The sequence below is a fragment of the Hirundo rustica genome, chromosome 22 (assembly GCF_015227805.2).
Source record: "Hirundo rustica isolate bHirRus1 chromosome 22, bHirRus1.pri.v3, whole genome shotgun sequence".
Taxonomy (NCBI): Eukaryota; Metazoa; Chordata; class Aves; order Passeriformes; family Hirundinidae; genus Hirundo; species Hirundo rustica.
In genome coordinates this window covers 6,846,873-6,864,834 of record NC_053471.1, presented here as the reverse complement: position 1 = coordinate 6,864,834, position 17,962 = coordinate 6,846,873, and the positions used below count along the sequence as shown (strand labels likewise).

The 17,962-nt window shown below is 46.4% G+C and overlaps 1 protein-coding gene across 1 annotated transcript; it reads right to left on the bottom strand.

The window, feature by feature from the left end:
• Positions 1 to 3,593: 3,593 nt before the first annotated feature.
• Positions 3,594 to 17,254, bottom strand: SLC25A33 (solute carrier family 25 member 33). The gene is made up of 7 exons (XM_040084727.1): positions 17,069 to 17,254; positions 10,627 to 10,806; positions 8,294 to 8,371; positions 7,214 to 7,314; positions 6,356 to 6,422; positions 4,808 to 5,088; positions 3,594 to 4,164 (listed from the first exon to the last, which is right to left on the bottom strand). The coding sequence occupies exons 1-7, from the start codon at positions 17,116 to 17,118 to the stop codon at positions 3,962 to 3,964; spliced, it is 960 nt and encodes a 319-aa protein (XP_039940661.1). The 5' UTR covers positions 17,119 to 17,254; the 3' UTR covers positions 3,594 to 3,961.
• Positions 17,255 to 17,962: the final 708 nt, after the last annotated feature.

Here is a 17,962-nt window from a genome sequence, read left to right as displayed (position 1 = left end):
CGGGGCCGCCGTGAGTCAGCGCCGCAAAGGCCGAGATCGTGGCGGCGGGGGCGGCGCCGGGCCCGGCCTGCGGGGGCGGCCCGGGGAGGTCGTGCCTGGCCCGGCGTGCCTGGCCCGGCGCCCGGAGCACACAGCGCACACAGCTCACAGCGGCGGGGCTTTGCTGCTCCTAAATTTAGACAGCGGCGCTTTCTGTGTGACAGCGGGGACAGGCCCCGGTGAAGGCCTGGAAGGGACGCAGGGCCTGCACAGACACCCCAAAATCCCCCAATCCCAGCCTGGGCATCCCTAGGAGCGCTGTCCAAACGCTCCTGGAGCTCCGGCAGCCTCGGGCCGTGCCCGTTCCCTGGGGATGCCGATATCCCACCTCAGCCTCCCCTGCCACACATCCATACCCTTGTAGGGAGCCTGTCGCGGCGCACAGGATCAGCGTGTGCCCCTGCTCCCTCAGGAGGATGCTGCAGGCTGGGATGAGTGTCCCTCGCTGTCTCCAGGCTGCACACACCCACGGCCTCAGCTCTGAGGGGAAAAGGCTCCAAACCCCTCTGCACATCCACCCCCAGCGCCACAAACACGGCTGGAAACGCGTCGGAACAAGGCAGAGAACTGGCGCTTGGTCAGGAGCTGTCCCCTAGGAGGGAAAGGAACCCCATCTATGCTCTGATCCCTCAGCACACAGCTGGCATCTGCTGTCCTCACAGGACTGCAAACAGCTGCTACTTTGACAATCGTGCTGCGCTTTACAAGAAAGTAAAAGGTGAAGATCTCTCCAAAGCATGAGACTGACCCAGCCTCAAATTGTGTAGCTGTTTTTATGATTAAAAGAAAACTTCTCAGCACAATAAAATTGCTTAAAATTCAGGAGCTCCAAGTTATGTCAGCATCATGTTTTCGAAAAGGCATAAATGGAAAAGCTTTTCACAGACAAATATTTGTGCTGGGAGCAAGCTGCACTTTTAAGCTTCACTATGGTTGGGCTCTTCACTGTTCCATCTGTACAGATTTAACGATGGAAATTAATTCTGCGGTGTAACAGTGAATATTTCATCTTAACAAATTCAAAAGGCACATAATTTTTCCATCTCTCTTCCATTGTTTAGTGCAATTACGTAGGGATTGTATTATGAGACCAAATGATGGGGAAAGGAGGAAGAACAACCCACCCAGTCATTTGGCACACCAAGACCTCCTACGAGTCCTCCAGGACTTGGGTTGCAGAGCTGCTTTCTTCTTCCTACATAAGTCCCTCCCTTCCTATCACCTCTGTACTATCAGTCCAACTAGAGGTGCATTGTTTAAAACTGAGTTTCCTCCCTAAAGGAGCAGTACAAGCACGAAACACAATTCCCAGCAAATGCAGATATTTTGAGGGCTATCAAGGCAACCACAGACATCTAAAGGTAGGCAGTAAGCCTCACAGTGTAAGGACTTGGGAAATCCTTGTGAGGCTCAGAAATTCTTCCAAAATTAAATTAACTGACATGAGTAGCTCATAGTATTGCAGCAGCAGCATGTGTTTGATTGCCATTTAACTGTTAATCTCTGAATGGAAAGAGGAGCAGTCCTGGTGAAGTTAATGGAGTCTTTGTGGTCACTTCAGATAGCAGTAGTTCCATCACCTGACTGACAATTAAGCTACAAAGGGTCTAGAAATGAAGCCTTTACCTACCTTCCATGAAAATGACTTTCTGTAGAAGCTGGAGAAGAGGAAAGAACAGTGGAAAGATTCCTTTAGACTGACTTTGACAAGCAGAGAAAGGTTGTTGGTTATTTTTAAATTCAGGTATCGTTTTGGAAAAAGCTACTTCAAATTCTTCCCTCTGGTAAGAGGCTTATTCCATAGTGACATCAATGGGATTGCTCACAGAGCATCACCTAAAAATGGTAACTCTTTACAGGGTTTAAGGAATCAATGGTTAGTGAATTTTCAAAATTCTATTAGAGAGAGGAAGGAAAAAGGATTTAATTATACTAATTCATAAACTCTATTATCTCCCAATATAGTTTATTAACCCCTTGTCAAATTAAGACTAATTATGTCAGGATTGGTAGCAAAGCTTAAAGGACAAAACCAAAAATCCTGCAGAATTCCTGATTTTCATCAGATTTAGGCAAAACAAAAATTTGTTCACTTTCTCTTGCTTTCTCTCTTATCAAGTCCCAGACTTCTCAAAAGGGTTGGAGTTCCCTCCCCTCATTCTCAAAAGACATCAGCAGTCTACACATTTGACTATCATTTTAGAAGTGAGCTAGTACACTGGAAGTACAGAGAAATGCTAATTTAGGAAAGCAGATCTCAGAAAATGTTTCAGAGTAGCAGCACAAGTGTCCTAGTTCTCAAAAATAGAAGCACTGTTCGACAGTTTTGCCTCCTATAAAGAGCCTGAAGCTTTTGCTGCTCATCATCTCCATAAAAAATCCATGTCAATTTTTACTCAACTGTTTCCTATTTTAGCTTAGGGGGAATGTGATAAGTTATTTCCAGAAAGACATAATAGAAGTCAGTTATTTTTTGCAGTTTTGCCTTATAATGAGGTACACGCACATTCTACTCTCTTTGCACTAAGCTCCTACATCACACTGATGTCAAACATGACCTCAAGTACCAGTCATCAGCTAGGGTCTACTGGGAACAAATGGGAAGGTTTGAATCCAGCTATCAGCCCATCCCATTTCTGCACAAAATCCCAGCCCGAAAACTCCACCTGATCAAAGGCAGCCCCACCCACTCCCAGGCTGCCTCCTCAGGCTTCCCATGCTCCTTCCAGGCCCACACAGCATCTCTGCTGCGAGCAGTCCCTGAAATCAAAGCTGTGCACAAACCCTTGTTTATGCTCCAGGACTCAACACCTGCTCAGATCACGAGGAGCTAGTTGTTGTCACCAGCAGGGAAGGCCAAAGCTGGGCTCAGATGCTGCAGTGTTTGTCAGCTGCCAAAGCAAATGACACTAATGAACAGAAAGGCAGAGTACGGCCAAAGCAAAACACCAGCCCACACGTGAGCTCTAAAATACGTTATCCTGCACTGTCAGTAGTAATTCATATGCCACACTTTAATCACAGGGTGCTGCTGCAATGCAAGTGGGGTGAAGACTATTTAAATGAAAGCAGATTCTAATGTTTTTGAAAGAACTAATCACACGTGTGCAGGATATTTGATTCATAAGTGAAAGGTAAGAATTGTAGCATAAGAACGGTTGAAAATCTTTCTCTTGTGGAACTTCCACCGGGCAGCCAGTCACTGACTGTCCTTATGCTCTCAGGCCAAAGCAAGGTCTAAAGGCCACGGCAGATCTGTGCACACGCAGTACCATAACCATGTGCCCAAATGCACAGGGACACAGAACTGTGATTACATTCTTACTAAAAGCCTCCCACCATCAAATTGCCAGTGCAAGTGGCTTTTCTAAGAGATGCTGGTGTGCAGAGTTATACCACCAAAACAGAGAAACAAGTTTGTCCTCTTGAACACTCCAGGGTGTCCCCGCAGCAGTGAATGATGCACCCTGAAACTCTCAAACTGATTTGGGCACTTAGGCTATTAGAGCGCTCAAAAGCAGTATGACCCAGTTACAAGAAGACAGTTTCAAATGTCCAAACCAGTTCTCCTGTTTTAATACAGTTTTAATGAACGTCAGTCCAAGAGATCACTTGATAGTATGAGGTACATTCCTTGACCACGTATGGCTGTGCTTAAGGAAAAGGACAAATATATAATTAAATTAAATACTGTAATTTAATTTAGTAGCAGTTCAATTATCAAGTTAAAAAATATTATAATTAACTATTAACATTAATGACTTGAGACCTTTCAGAAAGCACGAGTCCAAAGGGAAATATCCACAGGTGGTCACAGACTTGTAGTGTTTCCACCAGCACTGCCACCTGCGCCAGTCTCTTAAAGGACTATTTGTTGAATGAAGAAATTGGTCTTCAGTCTGTAGCAGGGATCTTGGCTCTGCTACTTTGCGTGGTCTTCTAGGAGATACACAATTAACTCGTAGGTGGACAAGACAATGGCTGTGTTTGGTATCTGCCGGATGAGCTGGGCAAAGAGTCCTCTGTAGAAGGCCAGGTACCCCTCCTCCCGTGCCACCAGCCGAGCTGTCTGGATGAAAGCCTTGTACTTGGTGCCCTCCTCCCGCAGCCGTGTCCGGATCACCTCTGCACAACGGAACCAGAGCCCAGAGTCAGCAGGGACAAACGTGCCAGGACCAGGAAAGCTCCTGTGGCAAACCCCAGGGACGTGGAACCCCCCTGCACCAACTGCCAGCCAGCACCCCTAGCCACAGAACCCTGGACACACTGCCCTTCCGGCAAGAGGGAGAGCTAAAGAGGAGTTCTCTTTCATGTGGAATAAACGAGCGATTTACTCATTGAAGCTAATACAGATCTAAATGGTTTACTGATGCTCACACAATCAATATTGCTCCTTCTACACAACCATTCACATCTATCCAAAAAGACTAACATCATCCAGTCCCCAAGTGCTTCCCACAACCTGACCACAGAATCCTAGAGGCTGTGGGTACTTACCCAGCTGAGGCTCCTGGTGAGAACAGAAACATCAGGCCATCAGTTTTTGGATGGTTTTTGAGTTGTTTTTAAACTAGCAAGTCCCAATCACCAACCACGTGTCTAACTGGGAATAGTGGGACCAGTACTGAAAATGCCAGTGCAGAAGCCCAAGTAACGTGCATTTGGCCCTTGGAACAACCAAGAGTTTTACAGCTCTAGACCCATCATTTGTCTCGCATTCCAGACAACAGCTGTTGTACTGCTCTCATAAATGGAAGGGTTGACATACCATGAGGATAAGCAATACAGGAGGCACAGCCCTTGGAAACAGCAGCAGCAACCATCAGTCCAAAGAAGCTTGTCGAGCTCCTTTCGGTCCCGTTAGAAGAAGGGGGCAGTTGGACTTCCTTTAAGTGCTTTTTTAGACTTTCATAAATAGCAAAGCAGATGATGGTCTCAGAAATCCCTGCATAGGAGGCAGTCAGGCCCCTATAGAAACCACGGATACCTTCTGTCTGGTAAACATATCTAGCACACTGCAAAGCATTCATTGGTTTGGAGCCCCTCACTCTAAAAAACAAACAGAACAGAGCATATCATGAGCCAAGAAAAATAATTAATATTAAAAAAACCCAAACCCTTATGGCTTTCAATACTTTGTATAACTAAGGAAATGGTTCTCTAAGTTTTATTCCAAAATTCTCCTGGGAAAGCTGCACAGAGCAGGACCATGACGCTAAGAGTGCACACTTGGCTTTGCTACCTCACTGATATACTCATCATTCCTTCAGCTCCAGTTCAATCTAGCCTGTCACAGTTCACACCAAGGCCTTAAAAGACAATAAGCACTGAAGAGACATTGCTTTGTGTCAAATTGGTGATTCCATTTAAAGCCGTCTTCAGCAGGCCAAGAGACAGAAGTCTGCTGCATGAGAAATGATCCTTCATTTTAACAGGCAGCACTCAGTTCAAAGGTGCCATTCTGCAAAGTGCTGGAATTAAGTCTTATAAATTATTTATAAAGTTGTCGTGCCTTATAAGATCCTTTTTATCTGACCTAGCATGTCCTTGCAGGAAGGATTTTCCATTCTAAGCAGTCACATTATTAACAGAGTCCCTTATTGCTTTGATATCCACCAGTGACTGTGAAGCATTCAACTGAAAGAAACTGCTGTCAAATTCCCTCTGTCTTCTGGATGTGTGGTTAACAGTAACACAATTGTAAAGGAGGCAAAAGAGCATTAAACCACTGCAGCAGATTCTGATTGTCTGTAGGAAGTTTTATGAAATAAACTGCTGTGTCTCCATCACAATTTGAAGGCAGCTCCCTTCTGTTACAGCTACCTGAGCACCCCACCTGGGATCAGTGCCCTTGGCTGGCTGCAGTAACACACCTGTGTGACACAGGATCAGTACAAGTGATGCTGCCTGAAGGGACACAGACTCCACACTTGTGCTCAGCCTCCCACATGAGCTCTCATGGCCCTTCCACAGCTTCTATCACTGCTGATCAAAACCTTCAGTCCTCAATGCACTTATCCTCATCATCAATCCCAGAACTAGAGGGCTCTGTAAGCAGCAGAGAGAAAAATAATGCTATGCCAAACTAAGGATTTACAGTGGAACCAGAGGCTGAACCTAACCCAGCACTCAAAGCATCTGTGCAGCAAACTGAAGAAAGACACACATGAACCTTTAGTCTGAGCACACAGAAACATGGCTTGAGAGGAGGAACTGAGAGTCAGGGAAAAACTGGGTGAGATCTATCAAAGAGCCCTGAGTAAAACCACAGTGGTTCAGTTTTCCAGAGGCTCCTGTAGCCCCAGCTATTACTTACTTCCGCTCCAGCTGCATTCTTGTTTTCACCATCCAAATAGGGTTCATCAGGGAATTCGTGATAAAGGCTGAAAGAACAAGACCAGAAGTCTGAATCCAGGCCTTTCTATTGCCATGAACTTTACACCCTGTGCAGGGAGACACTTCTACCACCAGCTCTAGCCAGAGGTGCCAAAAGCCACACAGGTGCACAGCTTCCAATTTCATCTTAAAATTTAGGAGGCATCAACCCATGGATTCTTCCTTTTTGCACCTATTTTAATATGTGTGTCATGTTCCTGAAGGCTGCTGCAGACAAGATCCCTTCCTTGCTGACTGATTTTGGAATTGCAGCTCCAAGGAAACCCGAGGGGACACAAACCTGAACGGGACTCGCGTTCCCCAGGGCTGTAGGTGGTGCCATTGAGCCGCTCATTAACAGAACCCACCCCTCATTAAGGGCTCACTTTGGGAACGGTTATTTTTAGTGACCACTCTGGTGACTGATGATTGAACTGGGGGAGGGAGCTCTTCTGCAGTATTTTTCCTACCAGACCAAACTATTTTTCCCAACCTGGAAAAACACATCCTGAAACAATCTGGCAAAAGCAGTATCAGAAGTTTAATGGTATTTACTAATATTTTTTCCTTGCATTAAGAGACATGACCAGAGCATTACAGATGGGGAAAAAAAATCCCAAATTAGTAAACAACAATCTAGAAATATTTCCGTGCTGAACAGAAAAACAGTTCCTCTGCAGACAAAGCCAGCTAGGAGCTAGCAAACTCCTGGCTTTTGGAATATACCACCCCAGATTAAATGCACATTTTCAGCACCTGCCACACACTGGCCTCTGTTGTTGGAATTACAAACACTTACCTGCAGAACCTGCAGAACAGATGTGCACAATGTTGCTGTTGGGCACAAACATGCTGTTAAACTGCTCTTTGGCTTTGGAGTAGCATGCAAAATAGACAGCTCTGCGGGGAACAAAAAGAAGGAAAGCAATGGAATACAGATAATATCAAATTAGACAATTATTGTTCTTTGCCCAGCCCCTTGAAAAACAGAACTCTCTCTGAAGAGGCCTCCACATGACTGCTCCCATCTGCATGGACACAGGGGTTTTGTTTTCTTTCTTCCCTTACAATACAGTGCTGTAGTTTGACTTGACACCCACAGGGTAGGAATATTTTGCAGTGGGAGGCAGCAGGGTGTTGCAGACTGCATGAGTGCATTGCATGGAAAAGCAGAGTCCTGGATTCAGAGCCTTGCTGCAAAGGTTGCCTGTACAGAAACAGGATTCCCTGCTTCTGTGTGAGGGGACACCCCACCTACTAGGCCAGAGAGGGAGTTCATCTCTCTTCAGGTTCAGTTTCAGGCAGAGAAAATCTGCCAATATCCAAACTGCTAATGAGCTTTATCATTTCTTAGACAGAGAGATCTTCCTGCCAAGAACGGGACAGTCACAACTCCCAAATGCAAGCAAACTGTTGCTGCTGAAAGAGGGACACACTCCCCTTCTGTGGTGGTGTGGCAGCAATGAGACTCCCTCCCCCTCTGCTGCAGCTCTTCATTTGTGAAGAATTTAGGCAAGCAAGGCCCAGAGAGCAACTCCTCCCACCACTGCAGGCAGGCACTGCTGTGCGTTCAAGGGAAGCAGGACACTAGAACAATGCAATTATTAACCCCACAGACCTTTCTGCACTGCTTTCTCTTCCTTTTCAAGCACAGAAGTGGCTCTTGCAATGCCTTATTTACTCTGCACCTTCCATGTTATAGAAGGGTAAACCAGATTTTTATCAGTATTTCTTGGTGTGTACACTGAACAGAACACAGGTACAAATCTCAGTTTACAGATGGGATAACTTCATGGCCTATTATTTTGAATCACAAATGCACTGTAACATTTGTGTTGGCACTTTAAACATGGGTTTTAGCAACAGTTTAACTATTTACCTTGATGGTGCAACTCCAACCAAGTTTGGACCCAGCCCTCGGAAGAGTGACCTTGGTCCTTCTTTTTCCAGAATTGACCTTAAAATAAAAAACATGGAGGGAAACTCAGTATTTGGATTAAAAATTAGTTTCTTGTTCTGTCAGGCAGAGAGTCAACAGAACTACACAAAAGCACAGAGTATGACTTGTGAAGCCGTTAGATTTTAATCTACATGATATTCTTTAAAATAGGTGGTATTATACACTGAGTAAAAGCCACTATACCATAAAATTCAGTGCTCTACAGGCAAATGGGTGTCAAATGGCACGAGGTCATAATTTCCGTTCTTTGAAAGCTGTCAGGAATTGAATTAAAATTTCATGGAGAACCCAGTCAAAGTTGACTCTGATGAACAAAGAATATTTTTAGTGTTCTCTTTATCTAAGCAATTCAGAAGTTTGCTTCCCGTACAACCCTGTACAGAGACATGGAAAAATAAATCCATTTTCCTTTCACAGTTCCCATGGGATGTGCTTTTTCCCCCAAGAAAGCTGACTGTGACAATCACACTGCAAGCAATGTGAGTGCACAGTCTGCCAGACAGCAGCTCTCTTAACTGAGCTCAGCATGGGAAAACCTTGCGAGAAATCCCGGCTGGCTCCGGGCTCAGTGGGCACCCCTGGAACTGCCAGGCTCCCACAGTCTGCTCCCCAGGGCATTGCCTCTGCTCAGAGTGCTCCCCACAGATTTCAACCCAACCTCCTTAGACAGGAGGAGATACATGAGCTTCTGAAACACTTTTGTTTTCTGCAGCAGAGCTGAACTTTCTGTATAAACTCCAGGGCTGAGTTTCCAAGGAGACAGAGACACCAACTACTTGCTCTTAGTCACTTAACAGTCACGACTGCAGCTTCCAGCTGGGCTAACTCATCAGAATCTTAAATGGATTAGACAAAACCAGCCTGTCCTTCTGGAGTGCTTTCCAGCAGCAGCAGGCTTAACCTGCCCTCTGGGTACCTGTCTTCTTTCCATTCACAGCAGTTAAGGCCTTTCTCACTTAACACCTTTAACTCTTTACAGAGCAATTTTGCTGGTAGGGCTCCAATGGCTCCTCCCTCAGCCAAACAATCTTCCCAAACCATGAGGTCCGAGCCATGTCCAGTTAATGATCAGGACTGAGAAAGGGATGAAAGAGTGAGAGTGAGGGACTGAACTTCACTTCTTTCTTCCTACATGTGTATTCTCTCAGGCCATAACCAATAGCATGATCTGCTCTTCATAGATGCTGACTGCAAGGGAATGGCAGCAGAAATAATTTGCTCTCACTCCTCAATCCTCTAATGTAATCAGGTTGAAAACTTGGCAATACACACAGCTAAGCAATTCCTGAAGTGAAATGAAATCAAGATCCCAGTCATCAAACTTAATGAGCTTAATAAATATATCAAAAGGCTGACCTATTTTAAACCATTTCTTCTCCCCCTAAGAAAAAAAAAGACAACCCCAGAAAAAGATGGGCACAAAGGATGAATTAAGATCTTTCTGCCTTAAAAGTTTTCACTTTCTTTAGTTACAACTGCCTAAAGTCCAATGCTGCAAGGTGAAAAGATAGCAAAGGAAAGGGCATTAAAATCAAAGCAACTGGCACTGCCTCACGCATTCAGTCACGAATTGCTCTAGACTCACCTCTGAGTAGACAAAGAAATGTTTGGCAGGGGAAAGCAGGCTGTTTACAATACAGAAACTCAAGTCCCAGAATGACTCCAGCCAGAGAGCTCTGCAGAGAATTTGAATTAGCACTCCAGTGTTATATAACTGTGCAGCTTCTCCCCAGGCAGTCTGCCAGGCGTGCTGGCTTTACATAAAATCATTCAGCTTGCACTGCTGGTCGGTATTTTCCTTGGCACTCCTGCCACCTGATCTCAGCAGGACCTCTGCATCACCCTGGGGTGCCCAAGCAGCCAAACAAACTTAATCCTTCTGCAGGAGGTCTGACCATGGTGCTTTGGTATTAAAATACAGTAGCTGAGATTGTCATAGTTGCTGGTAGAACTATTGAGCAGCTGTTAGATAATTTCCCATTTCCTCTTCTTTATGAACACACAACTGAAATGGAGCAGCTAGAGCATCAAACACTGCAGCCTGAACCACTCAAGGCTCTTAACAGAGACTAAGACAGGACTGATGCATCATCAGCAGCAGCAAAGACAACACCTCAAAGGAGAGCTCAGTCAGCCAGCAACAGCTGAGAAGATAAAAGTCCCCCAGGACCCCCAGAGGACATTATATTTTAGTGAAGTGAAACTCGGGTCAGTGTCAAGGAGGGGTGAAGGAGAGGAGGAGCAGCACTCACTTGAGAACACTGAGGAGCCCGGGGGATACAGACGTTGGCCTGACCATTCCTTCCCCGCTGATGGTCCCCAGCTGCACCTGGGGGTAGTAGACAGTCCTGAAGGCCAGTTTGGAAGATTGAAGCCTCGTCTTTATCACCTCCAAGGGACACGTGAAGATGGCTCCGACTGTTCCTCCACAGCTGCAAGGGACAATCCAAACAGAAGGCAGAATGTGACAAAGGTTGCTGCCCAGATGTGCAGAGCCACAGCACAGAAATACAGCCTGAAGGCTCATCTCAGGTATCCACGCTGCACAAGTCCTCGGGCAGCTCTGGCATTTGGCAAGGCAGACTGCTCCCATGCCCTGGGGGAGGGACTGTTCCAGTGGCCGTGGGTGGTGATGAGGCTGAACACAGAGGTGACACCAACACCAGCAAAAATCCCTGACTGACCACGGGGCCGTGGGACCACTGACTGGACATCGGGAGTTCTGCCTGTAAAAACTTCCGTGGCATCCATGCTTCAGAGACTGTTGTCCCAAAACAGACACAGCTTTGGATGGATTTTTCTTATGGGAAGCAGGAAGCTGCCACATGAGAACGAGCCACTGGGGATTAGGACACTACAGAATGAAAAAAATAATTCTGCACCATTTCAGTACTTACAGTTTAAGAACTGTCCTCAGAAGCAGCAAATATCAAAACTACACTAAGCTAGGCACTCTTAAAAACAATGGATATCAACTTTTTTAGGGGGGAAGGAGGGAAGGAAGCAGCAAGGATGAGAAGGAGGCTTGGCAAACAGAATAACAGGGCAGAAAGGCTCCTACAGGACAGACCTCCCATACTCTGATAACAGAAGGACAAAAATGAAATATTATACACACGACCCTGTAATAGGCATATATTCATCTTAATACAGTCAGACTGAACCTCAAAAAACCACACTGGGCCAAGAATACAAAGTGTACGAGTCCTAATTTTCATTTTTACCAGTGATCTGGAAAGTGACTGGTCCAACTATTTCTCTCTCTGCTGCTGTTCCTCTTAGGTAATTCAATGTTCCTTCTGGCAAACTTCATGATTAAACATAACGCTGAGGTTGGCTAAAAGGTGCTATATCTACATTTTATTACTCAAACACACTGGGATTTAGGAAGACTTAACTAAATATTTCGGGGTTTTTGCAAGGGCATTTACTACAGCTGAACTGACTAGGAAATATTTTCGTTGTTTGCACAAGTGTCAAAGCATGTGATTGCTTCAGAAACCTGTGTTTATGATTTTCCTTAGAAAACACCAGGGGTCAACAGCTTAACTCTCTTTGATGTTCCTGTGAAATTGCAGTTTTAGTAGTTTTCCATGAAAGGGAGATGAGTTTAAAAAAATAACCGTACCCTTTTTCTCGTCTTTAAAAACCCACACTGCTGCTAAAGAACATTGCATGCACTAATTTGGGAACGGAGCTCCTCAGAAGGACATTAATAAAGGTATTAGTGGGTATTTTCTAAAGCCTCTTCCAGACATAACTACCTTACTAGGAGAAACTTTTTTTAAACACAAGGGAAAGGGCAATAAGAGAATGGCAAAAAGATCCAAGCTGTAGATGCACACCAGGTCATGAATGCAGCTTATTTTGCCTGCTGAACCGGTGTATTTTATATGAACAGAAACCATTCCCTGCCAAAGCCCCAAAGTCCCCACACTTGCATTAACAGCGCGGCCACCCAGGCTGTGCAACCACAGAAAGCAAGGTTCTTTACAAGGCTCCAAAGAACAGCCCAGACCTCATGGCCAGGGAACACAACTTCCTCAGCACAGCTTTCAGGTTCGGCAAGTTTCTGACCAAGCACGACCCCAAGCTGTGCTTTTCAAATGCAAATACATCCACGGGAGAAGCTGCTTTACTGGAGACTGGTGATGTGATTTAACAGCACCGTTCAGTGAGATCCTGCTCAGCCCTCTTCCTTGCTGAAAGGGACAGAAACCTAAACTAGGGACAATCCACACATCCACAACGACAGACAACCTAAACTAGGGACAATCCACACATCCACAACGAAGACAGAGGCTGTAAGAAAGAACTTTGCCTCTGCCCCTCTGAAAGCACTCATGTTTTGAGTGTTGACCGAAGTCACAGAGTTGATCATGGAACTCAGTACAGAGCAGCTGAAATTGTGTCATTTGGCTCTGAAACACCAGTGCTCACAGAGCTTATCAGACCTCTGATTATTGTGTGTACTGAAGCAGGGCTTGGAGCTGAGCCTTCTGTGGGTCCATACAGCTCAGGAGGAAATGCCTTCAGCTGATCCTTCTCTCTTTTGGCAGAGGCACCTCACATTTCTCTGAAATGACATCTCAAGGGGAAGAGGCCCATCAGGAATGGCTTCTCCAGCAAAACCTTTTCTGCTCCCACAGCTCAGACATTACCTGGAGCAGAAAGTGTTTTGAGGGTCCCCCACTGCTGCCTTTCCAACTGTGTCTATCCAATACAGACACACACATGTGCAATTAACTCCAGACTAATCAACACAAATCTGGAGGAACTTTATGAAGGTAACTTGATTGCCTTAATTCCCAATTCACTTATCTACTGATGCTCCACTGCTGTGTATTCAGTCTTCAGTCCCCATTTAGTTCACATTAAAACAATACTTTGACAGTAACAACTCATAAATTCAGAGCACTGAAACTTTATTTTCTGTTTCTGAACATCCAGCTGCTCAATCTGGTGACTCCTTGCCCCACAGTTTTTAGTATATTCTCTCCCACATCAGCTGTCTTCTTGCCTTCCTAGCCCATTCCTTGCCTTTTAGCCTTTTAGTCTGACAGTCCAGGTAATTTATGCAGCCTTTAATATTTAAGTACTTCTGCTAATGCATATGTAATCCTCTGATACCCAGCACGACAAGTTAGTGTCTGCAACACCAGCTTTAACAGCTCAGACTTTATATTGTCAGTGGAACATTTAAGAAAAAAACCCCAACTCTCAGAGTGTCACCAGGGCGCACACATTATGTCCCAAATATAAACACACTGCAGATAGTTCACGTAAGGACTTTGATGTATTGGGCAGTTTTTTCAGATGAGATGATTTTCCTTTGCATGGGAATTCCACACATCATCCCCTGGGAAGATGCCTGAAAAACAACACAGTGCACACAAAAGAAACACTTTGTGTTCCTGGGATGTTCCAAATGCCTACATCTTGGAAAAAAGGAGAAACAACCTCAGCCACACAAACAGCCATAGACCCTGAAACATTCAGGGATATGAAGCAGGATAAAACTGATTTGGGAAAAACGTGAGCTGCAATCAAGGCAAAACCTCCAAGCCTTCATACAGTGAGTCAGGGTTTTCGCTGCATCAGTGCAGAACAACAGCTCTAGAGATGTTAAAGCAGTGTTCACTGCACAAGCCTCCTGCAAAAATCCTGAAACAGTCTTTAGTCCTTAGTGAACAGGATAGAAACCCCCAGAAGACCGTGGCAGAGTATTTTCAACAGGTCAAACATGGTGATACCTGGAGATACATAATGTACTCTCTGTTAACAGCAAAATCATTCACTTCCATAAGGAGAGAACTGTTTAAAAAACATGCAGAGGATGCACACATCAGAATCCAATTCCCATTTCTCTCTTGCTGCCAGCTATCTTTACAGAGTCCACTCCCAAAGTGTCAACGACCTGCACTTGAAATGAACTCTCAGCACCCACTAGCACAATTGAGAGAGATGCCAAGAATCTTAATTAAGACTTACTTCATCAGTCCTAGTTTTAATCACTGCAATATTCTGAATACAAATATCAAGCCAATGTCAAATGTTAAAGGAAGTCCTGCAGAACAAAGATCTTCCAGCAGAGCACCACTGACTTCACCAAGATCACAAAGATGATGGAGCTGCCTGGATAGAGCAACCACAGCTTACAACCAGCCTGACACATTTTGCTGTGTATTTGAAATGATATTGATTTTCTAAAACATGCCACATGCTCAGGCATGACATGCACAGCAGAAACAGCAAAGCAGGCTCTACCTTTGATATTTCATTACTGCATTGCCCAGACTGTGAACAAAACAAGCTTCTGCATTCTCAGATGCCAAAGGAAATTGAGTATCAGAACAATACAGACTGTTCCTAATGCTTTAATGTCATTAATCATTAGTTCAATTTCCAGCTAATGGCGTTGTTATCAGGTGTGGGTATTCCTGTAAGCATTCCCTGTGTTCCTAGAGCTGCCACACTGTTAATGAGGTAGGGAATGCACAGGAACCCAAACCAGGAGCAGGGTGAGACAGTGCCAGCACCAACTCCTGGTCCTGGACTACACACACATCTTCAGGTGAACACTGCTCCTCTCCACAGATGGAAACACTTCCCAAACTGTTTGTCAGCATCAGCACATTGCTTCACACTACCACTTCTTGGGAAATCTCTGCAGTAACTAGCATTTCTCCAGCTGGAAAGACAACATGGAGTAACCTCTGCTGCTGCAGCTTTTCCCAAACAAAAACAAGCAACAACTGCACTGACTTCAGCAGGGAAGCAGGAACCCTGACTTGTAAACACGCTCGTGTCTGTTGTGCAACTCGAGCATCGTTGTCCCTGCTGCTTCTGAAATGTTCCCAGCCCTCAGAGCCACGTTCCCACCAAAACACCAAGAGGACTCTGGTTTGCTGTTGCTATTGGAAGCCTGAAAAGCAGCTAACAGAAACTAAAGGGCCAACGAGTCTGTCTGCCTGAATAAGCTGGTTAATAGGAAACCGTCTCTTTCCACAACTGGAGAGCACTTTGCAACATTCAAGTTGCATTTCATCACTCCCAGCCTCTGAAGTGCTCAACATTCTATTCTGGCCACTAAGATTATCTAAACCGGCCTGCCTGCTTTGTGCGAACACAGAGATATGAATTAATTTTAATCTGACACCACAGCCCATCTCCACCTTCCCAGAAAACCATCACAATACCGATAACGCCTCGATCAAAATTATTTCAAGCAAACGTGTTCCTTTTACTTTCTCTGCAAAAACAACTGAACAAAGTACTGGGACCCTTGCAGAAAGCAGAGGGTACAACAAATCACTAAGGAAGACGATGACCTCCCAGCACTAGATTAAAACACTGATGAGTTTAAAATTCTTATTTATTTATAGTCTGAGGAGTTACATGAGGACACCGAGAGTTCTGGGTGGGCGCTGTTACTACCCAAACAAATTCCATGTGTACATTTACATCCAGCTTCTGTCCCAGGCTCCAGGTACTGCTCAGATGCAAGTGGGGAAGGTGGAGGGGACAGAGGACTCAGTGCAGAGTACTTAAGCCAGCAGAAGGGCAGTGCCTCTGAAAAACTAAAGATTTGTTTGGTTTAGTATTATATTAAACGAACCTATTGCTGCAGGGACATGTCAGAGGAAACTGAAGTATCCCATTAAGCAACAGAAAAACCAGTGGTCTACCATCAGATAGATTTAAACTAACAACAGGTTTCATGTTGGCTTCCTAACTACTGTCAGCTGACAAGCACTAAGGAATATCCTATTACTTAGATAATTTAAGCTGTTAAAAAATCAAACCAAAATATTTCTGACAAGGCCCAAAGTGCACTTAATCTGCACAATGGATGATTAAAACCTAACCTGCACCATAAAATGATCTTCCTAGGCTACTATTAAAATAACTGCAATAAATTAATTGTTTAAGGGTTTCTAGTTGAGGTTTTTGGGTTAGGGCTGTTACTTTTAGCTTTTAACACAACAAACCCAACAGCTTACAAGTCCTTGAAGCAAGAACTGGACAGCAGCGGCCTGCCGTGCCAGATCATTTCCCCACAAGCACCAGGACCTTCTCAAGCCCTCCTTTCCCCCACTCCTCTCCCCTTTCTGGAGTTGCTGCACTTCGGCGTTACCCCAGGGATGAGGCAGCTCCAGCCCCATGTCAGCACACAGGGATTATTGAGGAAATCACACCTTCCTCTGCAGGATGGAGCCCAAACCCGCTGCGGGGACAGGGGTTCGGGCTGGTATCCCCCGGGCTGGGCCGGTATCCGCCGGGCTGGGCCGGTATCCCCGGCCCGGCCCGGCCCGGCCCGGCCGCACGTATCGTGGCCGCCTCGGGCTCTGGCACTCAACACCGCGGGATGTCGCGACAGCACGACCACGGCCGCGACCTGGGGAGCGCCCCGTGCCCGCCTGCCCGGGGGCTTTGGGAACGGGCACGGGAAAGGCCCCGCTCGCCTCTTGCGGGGCCCGGAGCGGCCGCTCGCAGGGCAGCGGCCCCGGCCCGGGTCGGGCACGGCGGGGTCCGGGGCCCGTGTCCATCCCCGGGCTCCCGGCCCGTGTCCATCCCCGGGGCTCCCGGCCCGTGTCCATCCCCGGGCTCCCGGCCCGTGTCCATCCCCGGGGCTCCCGGCCCGTGTCCATCTCCGGGCTCCGGCCCGGCCCTGCGCCGGTGTCCCGCACTCACCCCCCGGCGAAGAGGTGCAGCAGCGTGTTCTCCTGCGGGGCGCCCGCCATGGCGGAGAGGAGGAGGAGGGTGAAGGTGAGGAGGAGGAGGGTGAAGGTGAGGAGGAGGAGGGTGAGGAAGGTGACGACGGTGACAGTGCCGGTGTCACCGCCGGGCCGCGCGCCGAACGGGCCGCGCGCGCGTGACGCCGCCGGGGGGCGTGACCGGCGGCCGCGCGTGACGTCACGGCGGAGAGCCCGCCCCGCCGTGACGTCACTGGGCAACCGGAATTCCGTGAAAGGGTTTTGTCCCCTATAAATAAATGGTTTATTTACCCCTCTGCAGGAGGTGGAGGGGTTTTGTCCCCCATAAATAAATAAAAATCTACAAAAGGACTCGAGGTCTCCGTGTTTCTCATGCACATCAGTTTTCTATTGCCCTTGACAAGATGCTTGAACAGCTTCCTAGTTTAAATTCAGACCCAGACGTGAACTTCCCTCCTGCTTTAATGACACAAATTCCCAATCCTAAACCTTCCAGGAACTGGAGTCTGACATTTGAGTGTGCACATTCCCACCATTTAAACTTCAGCCTCTTCAGAGGGACACGGAGATTTATGGGTCAAACCCAAGAGATGAAGCAATGCCCGGGTCCCCAGTGGAGTCAGTGGTGTCTGGGTGCACTTGTCCTGGTCCCTCAGTCTCCAAAGAGCCTTTTAGATCTCTGCCTTTCTGTTGGAGGTGATGGTGCTGAACCCTGAGGTGCTGCTAGGAACAGCCTGAACTGATCTGTGTGCTCCACAAGTAATGATTTACTAAGGCAGAGTCAGTCTGGGGGACAGGAGTGGTGGGATCCTTGGTCCGTGGACTTTGCTGAAAACAAGGAATACAAAGAGCATTAAGTGCAAATAGGATC

Bases quoted from the DNA above. Each gene is read 5' to 3' on its own strand.
- SLC25A33 (XM_040084727.1), bottom strand. From the start codon at position 17,118: ATGGCGGGCGCCCCGCAGGAGAACACGCTGCTGCACCTCTTCGCCGGG. The intron at 10,807-17,068 runs GTGAGTGCGGGA...TGTCCCTTGCAG, and splicing joins CTGCACCTCTTCGCCGGGGG to CTGTGGAGGAACAGTCGGAG. The intron at 8,372-10,626 runs GTGAGTGCTGCT...TTTTATTTTAAG, and splicing joins GGGCTCCTCAGTGTTCTCAA to GTCAATTCTGGAAAAAGAAG.